Source organism: Durio zibethinus, chromosome 21, assembly GCF_047325235.1.
Source record: "Durio zibethinus cultivar Kanyao isolate XHJ-2024 chromosome 21, ASM4732523v1, whole genome shotgun sequence".
NCBI classification, from domain to species: Eukaryota; Viridiplantae; Streptophyta; class Magnoliopsida; order Malvales; family Malvaceae; genus Durio; species Durio zibethinus.
In genome coordinates this window covers 18,608,565-18,620,656 of record NC_143182.1, presented here as the reverse complement: position 1 = coordinate 18,620,656, position 12,092 = coordinate 18,608,565, and the positions used below count along the sequence as shown (strand labels likewise).

The 12,092-nt window shown below is 26.9% G+C and overlaps 1 protein-coding gene across 1 annotated transcript; it reads left to right on the top strand.

The window, feature by feature from the left end:
• Positions 1-1,115: 1,115 nt before the first annotated feature.
• LOC111306291 (uncharacterized protein At1g66480-like) lies at positions 1,116-3,958 on the top strand. The gene is made up of 2 exons (XM_022904193.2): positions 1,116-1,768; positions 3,743-3,958. Exons 1-2 carry the CDS (start codon positions 1,172-1,174, stop codon positions 3,797-3,799), a joined length of 654 nt encoding a protein of 217 aa, XP_022759928.1. The 5' UTR covers positions 1,116-1,171; the 3' UTR covers positions 3,800-3,958.
• Positions 3,959-12,092: the final 8,134 nt, after the last annotated feature.

Below are 12,092 nucleotides of genomic sequence, written 5' to 3'. Positions count from 1 at the left end.
AAGTACCAAAAAATCATGAGTTCTAGGAATAATTAGAATATTACCTTAACCTACAACTTCATGGGTAAAGAATTCCAGATTTAATTAATAATTTTATAGCATAATTAATCATGCAACAAACATATGACAATTTCATATTTAATCTTCACTTTTATTACAAAAAAAATTTCATAGATATATTTTTAGATTCTTAATATATAAAACCATAGAATAAGGATAGGAGGAATTATCGTTCTAGCAATTTAATTTATTTTCACATTTTCCTTTCATAAAACTTCTTTTTATAAATGTATAATTTGAGTTGCATGTTAACACTTTCGTTTTAATTTCATAAATTTCATCTCAAAATTCAAACTCATAAATTTGGATATCAAGTTTTAATCATTTAGATGTTCATTTTGAGACATTATAAAGTGATAATGACAATATAGTCATTAGTGGTGTAATTAAACAGACTAAGGAAACGATTAAAAGTCACTATATGATCCTAAACCACAACATTAACTAAAAATCACATCACCAACTAGGTAAAATCGTTATATGAAGAAAAAAGTAAATACATATAATTTAAATTACAATCGCATTGAATTTAAATTTTAACTCAATTAAATTATATTATTAACTTTAAAAAATAATATCCAAAAAGTCAAAAATTAAAATATTAATACCTACAAACCCTTTGTTTATTCTCAAATTGTTGCCTTCTATCTAAACAAAAAACAAATCGCAATCACATTACCCTTTTAGCCCTTTTTTTATTCTTTTTTCAATTCGTTCTTATCCTTATTTCCAAGTTCATCCAACCACGCAACAACCCATTCTTACGACCCACAACCTCTTACTTTTCATTGCAATGATGTGACATTAATATGAAACTGGCCCACTACTTAGCTTAGTGGTCATATTTAACATCCAAATCACCAAAAAAAGAAAACTTGGTAATGATTTAGACATTGGTTTGTCTTAAACAGAGTTGAGTTTTCCCACTTGATTTCACAAAAAAGTCTTCATGAAATTATAGTTAGGAATCTTTATAGAATTTCTCCAAATTCACACCGTGGCTTCACATAGTAATTAAACCATCCCAAGTAGCACATATAAATTGCATACCTTGAAAAATAAACTCTATACAAACACCAAAAGGAATTTCTTTAGTACTAACAAGAAGGAAATGGGGAACAGCATAGGTGGAAGAAAGAAGGCAAAGGTGATGAAAATTGATGGGGAAACATTCAAGTTAAAGACTCCAATTCGGGCTTGGGATGTAGTTAAAGATTATCCAGGGCATGTTTTATTGGATTCAGAGGCTGTAAAGCATTTCGGAATTCGTGCTAAGCCATTGGAGCCCCAACAGGACTTGAAGCCTGAGAAAATTTACTTGCTGGTAGAGTTGCCAAAGTTTCCAGAAGAAAAGGCACCAAGGAGGGTACGTTCTGGAGGAATTCATATGAGTGCTAAGGAGAGGTTAGAGTCATTGATGTTGTCAAGGAGATCGGTTTCTGACCTTTCCATGGTTAGACCATCATCAATTCTAGAGTCCGATGGGGTGGGTCCAGGTTCCAGGAGGATGACAGTGAAAATGAGGCTTCCCAAGTCTCAAATGGCCAAGTTGGTGGACGAGAGCAGAGATGGTGTAGAGGTGGCAGAGAAGATCCTTAATCTTTATATGGAAAACGCCGGCGGCGATACCGGTAATCAAATGCATCGGGAAACAGCATGGAAACCTGGCCTTGGTAGCATTGGAGAAAATTTTAAGGCCAAACCTGTGGTATGTTGATTTTTTTTAAAAATTGAACAAAAGTTTTTGTTCCATATTTTTAATTCAATTAATTTCAAAGCAAAAGAAGATCCAGGAAAATTAGGTAACCTACTTTGCTCAGTTAATTCATATCGTTATTAGGTATTCAATAAATTTAGAGTTTAAATTTTAATGTCTAAAATAATTTTTTTCCTCAAACTATGATTAAAAAAAAAAAAAAAACTAAACCTCTCAATGTTGGATCTTTTTGGCCCTACATGTTGCTAATTTGGAGTACATAAAATATATTTAAGTGGTCTTAAATGCAGGAAAATCATTCTTCAAAGTAAGTTAAATGGTTTGGTGCAATGCATTTTATCAAGCAAATTTTTTTGTTGGTAGCTAACCAGAAGACTGGTCAAGTTTAGAGATATGCAAAATTTGAATAGTTTCAAATGTTTGATTTGTTACTCACCAATTCAGATGGTGTCACTTTACCTAAATCTAGGATATTATTCTTCAGGCAACAAGGAACAATTGAAGAATTAATGAAACTATAATCTGACATTTTCTTTTGTTTGATGTATCAGCATTAACCAAAAACATTGTTTTCCATTATCATAAAGTATAAATCTATCACTAACTCATGAGCTCACTATTAGTTCCTCAAAATTGTCTTGATTTATTTGTGGTTTTTCCCCAATTTTTAAATGTGTTAAGCGTCTAAGTATTTTAAAATAATTGTTTGTTCATAATGTTTGACTTTTTAGGCCAAACAAAGCTAACTCTTTTTCATCATTATGTAGAATTAAATTTTCAGAAATGAAATTTGAAAATTATATGTTTATGAAATTTAGAACTTTTCAAAACTTTTTCAAAAATTTTAATTTCACATTATATTTAGTCAATATTAATAACATAAACAAAAAATGAGAAACGAAAAGAGTTTTTATTTATTTATTTATTTATAAATTTCATGATGATATTTTGAGTCGTTATTACTTAATAGTAGATAAACATAGACAAGGTCATGAATTCCAGACTTAGACTAGGTTTATTTTTAGTGATCAAAGAAACAATGGCCGCATTGATTTATGGTTTAGTTCAATTGATTTATATATTTATTTTTAAAAAGTATCATTTAATAGAATTGAAATATTTTTTTATTTCTAATTTACAATTTTCTTTATAAAAGAAATTGTGATACAGTTCCTGACTTAGCATCAATTAGTAGGAAGCAAACTAAAAGGAACTCAAAATTGACATTTAAATCTATTATTATATGTAACATTCCAAATCAATCAATATATTTTATTCAATCCTTTTTATTAGGTCAAAATTTAGCACACCAAATATATACGAAGTCTTAATTGGTCAAGTTGAACCTTTCTACTATTTTTCTTTTGTTCTTTTGCCTTTTTTAATTCTTTTTTTTTTTTTTAAGAGAGAAAAAAAATGCTCATGCTTTTTCTTTGTACTTTTCTTTTGGAATTTCCATCATAACTTTTATGCTCAACGTAAGTCTCCAATTCGAAGAAATTGCTTCAATTAGTTTATGATTCTTGAATTTTTTTTATTGCCTAAGTGCATAGCAATATATTAAAGGTTACTCAAATTTAAATGGTTTGCAAAGAAAAAAAAAAAAAGGAAAAGGATAAAATTCTGAACCTTTTCTTTCGACTTATTCAATGATTTCTCAACGTTTTGACCCCAAAACAAAACAGAGAATTTGCTGCATTAAAAAGGCCGAAACGCTTGACAGCCTACAAAATTTGAACTTTTCAATTTATTTTTATTTTTATTTTTGATCTATTCTAAATTGATTTTCTATTTTGTTAATTTTATTCTCCATTTCTCATGTTCAAATTTTACTCTCAATACAATATGTGATGTTCAAAGTTGTTTATATTGGGTCAACTAAAAATTACTATTAATATCCTTCATAACAGAATAAAGAAAGCTAAAATAAAATGTTACTAATACTTTATGTTTTCATATTTGCAGAAGCGAGTGAGTTTTATTCCACAAGAAGAGGGAGAAATTCGTTTAGCCAATCAATAGTAGCAGCTAATATTGGATTAAGCATTAGAATTAATCCATGTAAATCTTCCATACATTTATTTCAAAGTTTTTTTTTTTCACAAATCTGTAATTACATGGATAAATATGAAAAAATTTCTGCGTTCAAAAGTATTCAATATTATTTTATGTCTCTCATCATTGTGAGCGTCGAATCACTTTGAACTATTTATTTATTTTTAAATTAAATTGCATAACCTGTTTCAAAACATATGGATTAATTCTTCGAAAACTTTCTTCAATATATGTATATTTTTTTTTGGAAAATTAACATCCATCGAGAGTATAATAAGGAACTAACCATTCAAGATAAGAATCGATACGATTTACTTATAATAGCAATATCCAGGCATTATCTATTATTAATATAATAATAAAATGACAGTTATCTAATGGATAAAGTACGTCTGTAGTTTTTTTAAATAAAAAAAAATTACAAGTGCAAACTCTTAATTTTATTCTGATATATTTCAATCAAAATTCATCAATTCAACTCAATAAAATCCTGTTTTAATTAAATAAGACTTCGAGACAAACTGCAGAGGTTAACTTGTTTTCGGGAGCTTTACGGTTCAATGTTTTGATCGAGTTGCATTTTAACTCGGATTAATTTAAATGTTCACCTTAAAATTGATTTTTTAACCCCGAGCTGTTAATTGGACTTTGAGTTTGATTAAGAAAGTTTTGAGTCACTGACTTGGATTTTAGTCCGAGAATAGGCTTTTAGCCCAATGAGAGCCCATTTTTCCTTTTTGTACATAGCCCATTTTGTTTATTTCTTTAAATTCTTGTTTCTTTAATTTTTGGTTATTCTTTATTTTTCTATTTTCAATAAAATCAGAAATAAAAAAAATATCAGAAAATCCTGGAAATACAAAAAATTAAAAAAGAAAAAAAAAATCGAATCATGAAACTTTGAGAACCAAAGCTTTTGGAAAGGGGATGGGATCGATTTTGAGAATCAAGGGAAAATCAACAAAATCATAATCAAATTGCAAGAGGAAAATGGGATCAGCAGAGGCGATTTCCACTTTATAAGCAAATTCAAGCCATAATAGACATCAATCACAACAAAGATGAGCAATAACCCAGGCATAAGAATCAAACATAGAGACACACAAGACAACAAGCATTCCTCATTCCCCAATTAGCAGCAAAGATTATTAAAAAAAAAAAAAAGACAATTGAAATACAACCCAGAAATAAGTGCAATAAAACAAGAAACATTCACCAACAAAAATCAAGCGAATTTATAGTTTAGGTTTCAGGTGTTGTTTGTCTTTAGGATTGTTTTCTGGGTTTTAACCTTCTAATAGAAAAAGGTTTTTTTATGTGGTTTTGGGTTGCTATGCGATAGTTGAAGGTGTTTAGGGTAGAGAGTATTCTAAGATTTTTTTTTTCTAGATATGAGTTTTTGGTGAAGTCTTCTCATAAATCTAATTCAGTAAAGAGGAAGTAGAGGTTAGAAGGAATTGAGAAAGGTTTTTTAGGTTCCTGGCACCGTCATCGACACTTGCATTCAATCAGGACTTGGGATTTTTGGATTTCCACAGTTGTGCTTCAATTTTTTAGAGACGAGTTATATCATTTGGGACTTGTAGAAAGTGAAGCAAGAAGCAAAAACATAAGAAGCCAAAAGGCTTGAGATTTTATATTTAAGGGTTGCCATTTTGAACTTGAGGCAGAAGAGGATCCGCGTTCTACTCGAACTCTGATTCAGATCCGCCCTCATGTCAACCCATCTACAGGATTTATACAATTTTGTTCGAGAAATCAAGTGATAAGATAAATTTGAACTGATTTTCGATATTGTTCGAGATCGAGTAAATTAATTGAGTTTATCAGTTTTTTTGTACTATATCATTTTTTTTTATTTTCATTATTTTTATTTCTTTCGTCTTTTTTTCATTTTCTTTGTTTTTGTTCAGAGGTGCGCATATATTGGTTTAAACCAATTTAATCTACCAAAATGGATGAAATGCTATCCTTTTGGTTCGGTTTAGTCGATTCTTTATTATAATCAATTTTGAAAGCGATTAAATTGATTAAATCGATCAATTATTAATTTTAAAATTGATAACTGAATTAATCAATCTTATAATAATTAAGGGAGCCTTCAATCATTCATAAAAAAAAATTTTAAAAAATTATTAAAGGTTTTTTTTTGTAAAAAACGCATTTAATAATCTTTTCAATAAATTTTTATGAGAGATTATTAAATGTAATTTTGGCCCAAAAATACCTTCAATAATCTCTCATAATTTTTAATGAGAGAATAAATACCCCCTAAAAGTTAAATATGTATATTCTTTGACAACTAATTAAAGTTTTGATCTCTTTAACATCTTAGAAAACAATGAAAAATATGTATCAAAGCAATGGGGTTCATGTATGAGAATGCTGTTAGAACTTGTACTGTCTTTTAATTAACTTTTTTATATTTTTTATGAACTTTTATATCCATTTGCCAACTCAAAGTGTCCTTAGCTTGTTTTATATTTTGTGTGAGCTGTTAGCTCAATTTGCTAATTTAAAATGTCTTTTATATTTTGCACCAAAGTCAAGAGAGTTATATTTGCATGATTTGCTTTTTTCAATTAACCTATTGAACCTTGAAAACTTGTTTATGTGTTGAAATGACAATTATTATGTGTTGTTGGCTTTGTTTGTTATTTGATATTTGTTAGAGTAATACTTTTTAAAACTTATTCTTTAATTTATTTTGATTAAACAAGTTTATATGAGTATTTATTTGTTCTTTTTCTTGTAAAATATTGTTGAAATTATTAAATTCTTTAGTGATTTAGTTTGAATGACATGTAAATTTGAGTTTTATTGGATTAAATTTGTAGCTAAATAATTATTCAAAATAGGAGAAAAATGATGAAAAGTTCAGTTATTTAACAGAACTGATCGAATCAAACCAAATTTTGGTTTGTTCGATTAAATCGGTTATTTAAAATTTTGTTGATCAGTTTAGTTACTTGTAGAATAAAAATGGGTTAATTCGGTTATTAATTTTTTTAAAACTGAATCGATTGAGTACTCACCCCTAGTTCTTTTTGCCATAATCCTATTTTTTGTCTTCATTTTGATGCATTTATTGCATTGAATACCAGCTAGCACCTTGGCCTCATTGACATACCCTGTAGCAGAAATCATGGAAGCTAAATTTTTTCCACGTTGATGCCTAATTTCTTTCTGAATCCCTTCAAAATCTGGGTATTTACATTGATTGGTGACAAGGAAAAAAGTTTTTAGAGAAAGAAACTCTGATATTGTAAAGAGAGAAAAAAAGAAAAGTAAAAAATTAGGCCTATTTATAGGCCAATCAAAACGGTGTCACTTTGGGTTTAATAGACTTGCACCTTGACCCGCCAAACCTGCGTTTCAACTCATGATCGACCCAACCCTTTTGTAAGTTTTCCTTTTATTTTTATTTTTATTTTTTAATTTTAATTTTATTTATTTTATTTTTGTTGCTTTTTGTTAGGATTTTTATAATTATTATTTTTTTAAAAATTTAAACAAAAAAAATTAATGATCATTATGAGTAATAATTTCAATAAAAAATATAAATAGCAACTTTTAATCAACAATAAAAAATGATTAAATAAAAGAAAATTAATAATTATTAGTGAAAATAGAAAAAGTTATATTTTTCCTTCATTTTATAACTAATAATATTTTTAAATTTTCGCTAAAGTGTTAGGATAATTTAAGAAATTATTGTTTACTAAAAATAAAATGCCACAAATAATAAATCAATTAAAATAATGGATTTTTTTAATAAACCTTTTGAAATGTACTTTTTAAAAAGTATTAAAGAAGTTCAGTTTTTTTTACTTATTGCAAGTAAAAATATTTTTTCGAGATTTCACCAAAGAATTGGGAAAATCTAAAAAAAATTATTTATCAAATAAATGTTTATTTAAATAATAAATAATGATAAAAATGATTAAAAAATAAAAAAATAATATTAGCAATAAAATTAATTAAATGTTTAACTCGATTAAATCTTTTGAATAAGCATTTTAAGAAAAATTGAAAAAGCTTTGTTTTTCTTAATGATTATTAGAAGAAACAGCTTTTTTAAATTTTACCAAAGAGTTGGGATATTCTTAAAATCAAATTTATAAAAATTATGATAGTAAAAATAATAATAAATAAATGATTTTTCATAATTGGTTTATAATTGAGTAAATCACATATGTCATTTGTGAATAAAAAATATCTTATGACGAAACTTAGAAAATTTTGTGAATGGTCAATTTTCTTGAAATTTTTATATATAAATATATATTTTCTATAAATTTCGTCAAAGCGTTTGAGAATTTATAGAATGTGAAAATAATCATAATTTTGTAATAAAAAATATTTTCTTAAATAAATTTTTTGGAAATTAATTTTAAATATAAAGAAGTCCATATTATCAAAATGAACAGATGACACATATTTAATTGGTATTGTTATCTGAACGGCTGATGTGAGGGTACTAATACTTTCCTCACTCATAACCTTACTCTCGGACCTAAACCTAATTCACAAACCTAAGCATCTTTTAGTAAACCTTAATTAATTTAAAGTTTTTTTTATTATAAGATGATATTTTAGGTGGCCAATCACAAGTGGTTAAAAAAAGTTGGTGGCAACATTGAAAAATTTCTTCAAGTCGAGTGATAGAGTTTCTCGGATGAAAAATCGTTACGATAGCTTGGTGACTTTGATGAGAATGCTTGAGAGTCAAGCCAAAAATTAAGTATGTGTAATCCAAACTTTGATTTAATGGTCTTTTTGAAATTTAATTTTAATTTCTTATGTTATTAAAATTTAGAAAAATTTTTGATAGTTTATTTAGTTCTTTTTATTTTTTAATTAATTATGTTATTTTATGTATTTGTTTTATATTGTTGTTAATTATGTAATATTTATATTGTGAACTTTATTTTGATTAATAATTGTTATGATCCCTCCCACACGTACACATTTGCATCCATGCATGAGCTCTATACCCGAGTTCTCAAATCTATCCCTTTAGGAAAGAATATAGTACCTACACTTTTGTGAGGTTATAATTAAACCCTTTAAACCCTTTTGTCCACTCAAACCCTTTTCGTTGGTAGCCTGTATAGGTGAGGATTGTGATCTTTACTAGTTCAAAGTGGATGACATTAAGGATCAATTTAGGAACCTTAGCCTTTGTTAAATTCCAAACTTTACATGTAATGAGCCTTAAGAAGCCAACCTTATATAGAGCCATACCATTTTTTATAGCTTATACCTTAAACTAAGACACATAAGGGAACATTTATTTTAATTTGATTTCTAATGCTAATCTATTTTGCTTTCCTTTTGTTTTATGATCATGCATCATCATATGTCATAACGTATAGATTCGTAAATCTATAGTTAGACTTAATAAGAGAAGTTGTCACCAATCTTTTATTAAGGTGTGATTGGCCACTTAATGAATCCATCTTTTTAAAGAGCTCTTAAGCTTGACTAAAGGCTCTTAAAAAAATATGTTCTGGTCTACTAATTAGAATCAAGTTCGAGAGTTCAGTTACATATAAGGAAAGTTATAATACCATCGCATGTCCATCCAAAGGACAGTACCATTTAGTTTAAATTATCCTAAGATCTTGATTATAATGGTCTTAAATTTGAATATTAAATATTGGAAATAACTTTTAAGAGTCTTCATCAATTTGGTAGAATTTTTAAAAATATTTTTTCACCTCAAAAGTATTTAAGAATCCCATTTGTTTCCTTGAAGAGGCTCTATCGTCGGAAAAAAAGTTTAATCATTTTTTTTATTTTGGTTTTTTTTATTGAAACTATATATAATTCTTTCATCATTTGGGTCAAATTAAAAATATCTTCTCACCTAGAAATTTCTTAGATAATCAATTATTTGTGATTATTAAGAATTTTATCCTCCAATTTATTTATTTTTTTTGTTTTCATTTCTAAATTTTCCACCATTAAGGTATATTTTAAAAAAAATTTACAAGTTTTATTTCTAAATTTTTCATCATTTGAGCCAATTTAGAAAAAATATTGTTAGTTTCCTAATCTTTAGAAAGAAAATAATATACCGTTATTTTTGAAGTTTCATTTAAATTCTTCCACCATTTGGGACAAAATTAAAGAAATTTCTTACCTAGAGATTTTTTAGAAAATTTACCATTTGAAATTTCTAAGAATCTCATCATTGGATAAATTGTCAAATATTTTCAACAAAAAATTTTTAAGTTATATTGTTAATATTTTTATTTAGAAAAAATATAATTCTTTTTATTGAAATTTCATTTAAATTATACCACAATTTGGGACAAATTTAGAGAAATTTCTCACTTAGAGATTTCTTAAAAAATTTATTATTTGAAATTTCTAAGAATCTCTTTATTGGGTAATTAGTATTTAAATTCCCATAATTTTTATAAAATTTGTGTTTTTTTTATTTTTTTTCTTTTTTTTTAATTGAAAATAAATATCAATTATTATTGTTGAAGCTTTATCTAAATTATTCCACCATTTGGGACAAATTTAAAAAAATTTCTCACTTACGAATTTTATACAAATTAACCTTTTGTAATTTTTAAAAATTCCATTGTTTGATAATTAATATTTATTTTCAAAAAAAAATATTTTGTTATATATTTTTAATTTTTTTTAATTTTTCCTAAATTTAATTATGCAAAAATACTTTAAAAACAAATACACAAAGAAAATAAATAAATAAATACCAAGTAATTGGCTCAACTCCAATAGCTAAAGGGCTCAGTTGGAGACACAAATAACAGTTCCAAAGACGTGGTTCAACATAGCTTGACTCGCAACTCTGAGTTTTAGGTCGTGGGTCATAACGTTACGGGTCGGGGTCACCTATTGGAAAATGTGTAGATCTTGAAGTTGTTTAACCTCTAAAATGTTACCGTTTAAGCCTTAATATAAAAGGCTAAATTTTTTTTCTTTAAAATTTTCTTCTTCTTTTCTCTCTGCTTTTCTTTTTTCTCTCCATTTCTAAACTAAGAACACCAGTTGAATATACACCAGATTTTAAAAATTTTTTTCAGAATCTGGGTTAAGTCATCGAAGTTCATTGATTTTTGAAAAACTAATGTCGAAAATTGGATTTCTCATCGAAAATTGGGATTGTTGTCGAAAAGTCATTAGAATCTTCAAAGGTTGCTGAAAAATTTCATCGAAAATTGGGATTTCCAGAAAGATTTCCAAAAAAAAAATTCTTTTTAAATAAAAAAATCTCCCAAAAAATTTTCATACTTTTTAGCGGCCTTTATGTAGTTTTTTTGCCTCAATCATTTGTGTTTTTTTTGCTTGGTGTGGGCTTATATTTATAGAGTTTAAATCCAAAGAACCTTAAACCAAAAAGGGTTTTAATTTTCTTTAAATTTCAACTCCAAATTTTAAGTCCACTTCAAACTTTTTCGCCCAACTCAAATTCTTCAATCTAAACAAAACAAGTTTCACACAAACTCAACTCTTGATTTTTCCTTTTTCATTCTTTTTTTTTTATTTTTATTATAAAAAACAATTAAAATCCCAAATAGATTGAGGTGTCTATAGTTGCCCTTCTTCGCGTTTTTTTGTGAAATAAGAATTATGCAAAGACGTAGACACCTTTCATATCCAAATAATCAATTCGACATATTTTTTTATTTTTTAAATGGATACTCAAACCTTTTGAATAACCTAAAAAAGTCTTCTAAACAGAGGTTCAATGATTTTGAAAAATAAATAAAGCTCCTTTAAATAAAGGCTCATTGACTTTGAAAAATAAATAATGCTCCTCTAAGTAGAGGCTCAATAATTTTTGCAAAATAAATAACGTTCCTCTAAGCAAAAGCTCAACAACTTTGAAAAATAAATAAAGCTCTTCTAAGCAGAAGCTCAACAACTTTTGAAAAATAAATAAAACTCCTCAACAATCATGTCTAGAGGCCTTATAGATCGTGTTTAAAAAAATTTTAAGAGATTATGCCCAAAGGTCTTACAAATCGTTCATAATATTGAGAAATATCCTTTTTCAAGGGTCAAAATCTTACGTCAGAGGTTTTTTTTTTTTTTTTCAAAATGAGAATTTAAAATTCTTTCATTAAAAAGTTTTCATATTTATCTTTTCCATGTGGGATCTTGAAATATCCTTGTGTCTTAAATTTATGCACTTGACATTCTCAAATGCAATGCATGCTATGTACTAAACATTCATAAATGCAATATATACTACGCAAATGTCACTTAATTAATTTAT